The 5,761-nt window shown below is 36.1% G+C and overlaps 1 protein-coding gene across 1 annotated transcript in view; it reads left to right on the top strand.

The window, feature by feature from the left end:
* CENPI (centromere protein I) overlaps positions 1–5,761 on the top strand; it is a gene marked incomplete at its 3' end in the record, with an annotated part of 51,866 nt that overhangs the window by 35,812 nt on the left and 10,293 nt on the right. Inside the window, exons 12-14 of the mRNA XM_077745303.1 lie at positions 431–522; positions 2,504–2,621; positions 2,710–2,774. Of these exons, the coding sequence (XP_077601429.1) occupies positions 431–522; positions 2,504–2,621; positions 2,710–2,774 (275 nt within the window). The remainder of the gene's footprint in view (positions 1–430; positions 523–2,503; positions 2,622–2,709; positions 2,775–5,761) is intronic.

Genomic DNA, 5,761 nt, shown 5'->3' with positions numbered 1-5,761 from the left:
GGTTCCAGACTAATTCTCCTCCTGCTCAGTTTTTCTTTAGATAAAGTTGATATTTTATTAGATTACTATTCACTAAAGTTCTACCACTCTGAGATTATCCAGCTCACCCTAGTTGAAGTTTGGAGTATACTCAGACTTTTAATTCATACATTTATAGTCTCTTGGACCACTCTGTGACTTAAGCTAATCACATTTATTATATGTTAATTTTACTAGTTTATTTTTTCACTGTAAGATTTCCCTATATCATTAAATTCTTCAGGAACATCTCACTATCACCTCCACATACTTGTTACAGTCTGCAGTGCAAGTTGGCTAAGACTGATTACTTGTTTATGTTTGTCATTTGTCACTTTAGAGTAGTGGTAATTATGTTTTGTATAGTTTTTATTGTGCAACCAGATGCTTATGTTTAATATTTCTGCTCCAGAGTGTATTTGGTACAAGGTGAATAATTATGAACATGGAAAAGAATTTGCCAACTTTCTGGACACTATCATCAGGGCAGAGTGCTTCTTACAAGTAAGAGTCCACTTGCTTCTTATACACTCTACTACTTCTTTCTAAAATTTATTTAGATATCCATTGAATACTTTTTCTTTAGTGCTTGGCATCATTTGTAAACAGTACTCACTCAGTTCAAAACTTGTTATATGGGGCGCCTGGATGACTCAGTGTGTTAAGCTTCCAACTTCAGCTTAGGTCATGATCTCACAGCTTGTGAGTTTGAGCCCTGCATTAGGCTCTGTGCTGACAGCTCAGAGACTGGAGCCTGCTTCATATTCTGTGTCTCCCTCTCTCTGCCTCTCCTCCACTCACATTCTCTGTCTCAAAAATAAATAAAACATTTAAAAAAAAACTCATTATAAATAGTGTTGAATTGATTTGATGTTTATCTCTGTACTGTTGGATTTGAAGAAAGAATCTGTTAAATTATGCAAATGAGAAAGGCCTATAATTTAACAGAACAAACTGAAGATGTAATTGAATGCATTTAATTAATTGAATTCACCAGGAAGATAGATCTCATAGGGTTACTAATTATGTTCTGATAATCACTATATTTTTTTTTAATGTTCTAGCCAGTTAATTATTTGGTCTACGTAGGTAACCCTAGCTGCAACTCAGCACCATCAGGAAGCCTATACTCATCACTCTTGTCTGGTTTAGATGTTTGTTTTATGTGCTTTCTTAGTTCATGTGTTTATCTGTATCCTGTCTCTTTCAGCATCTCTTTTTCCACACATGTTAAGCTCCCGGCCAGGGAGAACCATGTCTAACTTTTCTTCACATGCAGTTGTTCAGCTTGGTACATGGTACAAAAGAGATGCTCAATAAATGTGTTGACTAAATCTTAAGGATTTGGTGTGAGACCATTGAATTGGACGTTGATGGTGAGGGTAAAGAGATGAATTTAGGTTGACTTTTAGGTTTCCTGCTTGGGAGAATGATGATGGCATTCAGTAAGAAAGGGAATGTAGAAGAAACAGGCAGGCTTGGAAGGAAAGAATTTTGACTTAATGCCTGTGGGATATCTAAAAGGTCATATCCAGTAGGCACTTAGATAATGAGTCTAGAGCTGAGGAATGAGGTTTAAACTGCAGGACTCCTCATGATATAGGTAGTGGTTTTAGCAATGTTATAGATGAGATTGTTCAGAGAAGTCATGGCATGAGAAGAAAGTCTAGAATGGAGTCCTGGTGCATGCCATTATTTAAGGCTCGGGGCAACACAGGAAAAACAGGAAAGCCCTGGATCCTGTCTTTGGGGGAAATGTAAGCAGCCTACACACTCAGTATTCCTTCAGATGGAGCTGCCCAGAGTTTGGATTTGGTCTATGGCCTTATAAGAAATTATAGCCCTATTATAAAATTGTATACATTTTATTGACTGTGCAAGTGACTGCATATACTCCAGCATAGTACAGTTCCATTTATCTTTATTTTTTTTAAATAGTTTATTGTCAAGTTGGTTTCCACATAACACCCAGTGTTCATTCTCACAAGAAATGTGGTTTATCTATACAGTGGAATACTATATGGCAATGAGAAAGAATGAAATCTGGCCATATGTAGCAACATGAATGGATCTTGAGGGTGTTATGCTGAGCGAAATAAGTCAGGCAGAGAAGGACAGCTACCATATATTTGCACGTATAGGAGGATTAGGAGGAACCTAATGGAGGACTGTGGGGGGGAAGAAGGGTAGAAATAGGGGTGGAGAGGGAGGGAGGCAAACCATGAGAGACTCTTGAAGGCTATTTATCTTTAAAAACATTCCATAACTTGACTTTTTACTTTCTTTCCAGTTGATGTTTCATGGTATTTGAAAACTGATCCTTTTTATGAAGAACTCTGGCACCTAACCCAAGGCTTTTATTATATCGATGACAAAAAATTTAGTTTAAGAGTAAAAGAACTATAGCACAGAATAAACTGGTTGTTTAGAGAGTAACTGGACTGAAGAGTTTTATATGAGTTTTTACTATGGACTTGTGTTATAGGAGGGGTTTTATTCCTGTGAAACATTCCTGTATAAGAGCCTTCCTCTCTGGGATGGCCTCTGTTGTCGATCACAGTTCCTTCAGCTTGTGACCTGGATTCCTTTTAGTAGCTTCTCTGGTATGTATCATGAAAATTTGGGGTCCTTTAATTCGATGTAATATTAATTAAAAGAATCTTGAATAATCTTTTATCTTTTAATTCTTAGAGGTGAAACCACTTCTTTTTGACCATTTAACACAGCTCTTCTTTACATCAACCATTTATTTCAAGGTAAGAAAACAATGCATTTCTTAGATTGAATAAAAGTATTGTTTTATGACCCGTGGTATATGATTCCAAACCCGCATTAAAGCTGTGGTTTTCTACCAGGATTCCCTTGGATCTGGACTTGAGGTGCTGCATCACTCAAGTCAAAGTTAATGCATAGAATTTTCTGTTGTAAAGGTTTTGTTGCATACAGTTTTCCTGAACTGTTTCCACTTGTAGCAGATGACAAAGTGAATGAACAGGTGGCAAATTAGTATTAACAAAAGCAAACTGGTAAATACTTAACCATACTTAGTTGAATTGTTGTGGTTGATATTTTTATAGATATACTTACCTCATTGTACAAATATTTATTGAGCACCCACCATGTGCTAGATGCCCTTCTTGACACTGGGGATACAGTAATGGCCAAAGCAAATAAAACCCCCTGTGACATTGATACTGTATATTTATAGCATTCTCATTTTTTTCTCATAAAATGGTTTTAACCTTATGTAAAATTAAAATATGTTACTATTTTGATGTGGTCTCCAAAAAGACCACTGTGGCTTCCAAGAGTTCTACCCAACTGAGTTTGAGAGCTACTTTTGTATAGAATGATTATTCCTATTCCAGAAGGGTGACAATATAAGCAGTGTTTCTTTTGTAACATTGTTTTCACCTTAAGCCACTTACTGTTGGCCACATTTATAGGAAAAATGTGTTGTCTTGGTTAGTGTTTGTTATAATCAAATGTACTTTATTAACTACTGGTCACATTAACTTGGATTTGAAGTTTATATTATTTGTACTTACTACCTGACCAAGACCATCATTCACATGACAATACATACCACTTTTCCCCAGCTAATATATGTTTAGGGGCTTCATTTTGCAGCCATTTGTGATTTTCTTCCTATCTTGTAATTGAGTCGTTCTTTATCTCTTCTCTTATTCCACCAAGCTAGAGAGCTATTTATCTATAAATATTAGGTTGAACTATACAAAATTACCAATTTTGTAGGTCAAAGATGTCTGATCAATGTTAATTTCATATGGTCCAACCTAATAAGTATATATGCATTTATGCACACATATATATATTTATATTTGAGAGTGGGAGACTGGGGAAAGAAATGGATAGAGGAAAAGAAACAGATGGTGGACCAAGGACAGAACTTAGGGGGAATACTCCATACTTAACACTTAGCTGAAAAGGAGAGTCTATGAAGGAACCTTCTCAAGATGTATGAAAAGAACCAGAAGAACAGTAGTGCCAAGGAAACAAAGGGAATGCAGAATATCAAGAAGTAGTGAAGAAATATTGTTGCCATATATCCCAGGAAGACCCAGAAAGATAAGGACCAAAGAAAGTTTCTTTTGGAATTGATAATACAGAAATTTTGTGCTACCTTTGTGAGCAGTTTCAGTGGAATCCTGGGGGCAGAACCAGATTTCTTTTTTCTAAAAGGGAGATTTATTTCTGATTTTATATTTACCTTCTCAAAGAAGGGGCTTATATTCTGTTCTCATGTTAGCAGGGAAGCTAGGGCATTGCTTACCTCCAGGTATTGAAGGGAGATACGGAAATATATTCAGAGAAAAGTATCCTCAAGTGGTGAGGGAGAGCCAGGATATGACTAGAATAAGAAGACAGAAAGCATGCTTTGAAGAATATGAAGTTATAGGTTTAGATTACCATGGAATAGAAGTTGTGGAAACTATAACTGAAAGATTTGGGAAGGTTGAGATCGATGAAAGGGGTAAAGAAGCACAGAGAAGTATAGGGTACAAGAAAGGATAAGTGACCAAAGGGGTTTTCATTCTGGGAAAGTGGCTAAGGACAACAGCAATGTGACCTGTGGTAGAATTAACTAAAAATTCAATTAATTTATTAGGCTTTTTTTTTTAATGCTTATATATTTTTGAGAGAGAGAGAAAGTGTGTGATTGTGAGTGAGTGGGGGAGGGGCAGACAGAGGGGAACACAGAATCTGAAGCATGCTCCAGGCTCTGAGCTCTCAGCACAGAGCCTAATGTGCAGCTCAAACTCACAAGCTGTGAGATCATGACCTGAGAAGAAGTTGGAAGCTTAACCCACTGAGCCATCCAGGTGCCCCTTGTTTTGAGGCTTTTAAAAGGTGAAAGATCTATATGATCTGAAGAGAAAATAGAGTATAGTTTATGAGGCTTTTAATAACTTATTATTATCTTAGCTATTATATAGCTTGATTACCCAGCTTAACAAAATAAATAATGTTTGAAAATCTATTAAAATATTTTTACATCTTCAGTGCTTTTGTTTGTGCTTAGCCAATTGTGCCTATCAGTAAACAACTTTTTTCTTGAAGAATTTTGATTGAGAAAGTCCCACAAATCCACTGTAATAGTGCTGTTTTCATTTTGGCATGTTAATGTTCTAATTTTTGTCCACATTGATTCATGTCTCCTATATAATTACAGAAACAGTGGACATAAATTTAAAAATCAGAATATAGGGGCTCCTGGATGGCTCAGTTGGTTAAGTGTCTGAATCTTGATTTCAACTCAGGTCATGATCTAGATGCTTTCTCTCCCTCTCCTCCTCCCCTGTTTGCACGTGCTTGCTCCCTCTCTCAAAAAAAAATCAATACAAAATTAGTCAAATATAGTCAAATACCTGGTCATAGTTCATAGATGTTACACAACACTTTATTTAATCCTTTTTCTATTATTATTTCTAATTTGTTTCTTTGTAGGTATAGATAACTGTATCGCTCATCTTCATAATATAGATTTCTTTCTTCTTTTAAGTTACTCTCTTGGCATACATTTCCAGGAGTGAAGTTACTGGATAAAAGGAAAGAGAACATTTTTATGACCTTGTTGTGTATTGCTATTCCTTTGCAATACATGGTTCCTTGAGGGAAGATAGATATAACGGGTAGAGTACTTAAATAACAAGGGTCTGGCAGCCATAGAGAAAGAATGGGGGTTTGGGAGATGAAACTAGAAAAAAGACCAACTAGAATA

This window comes from Crocuta crocuta, unplaced genomic scaffold (genome assembly GCF_008692635.1).
Source record: "Crocuta crocuta isolate KB4526 unplaced genomic scaffold, BGI_CrCroc_1.0 scaffold588, whole genome shotgun sequence".
NCBI lineage: Eukaryota > Metazoa > Chordata > Mammalia > Carnivora > Hyaenidae > Crocuta > Crocuta crocuta.
Note: the sequence above shows the minus strand (reverse complement) of the source record. Positions and strands in the feature narration are given on the sequence as shown.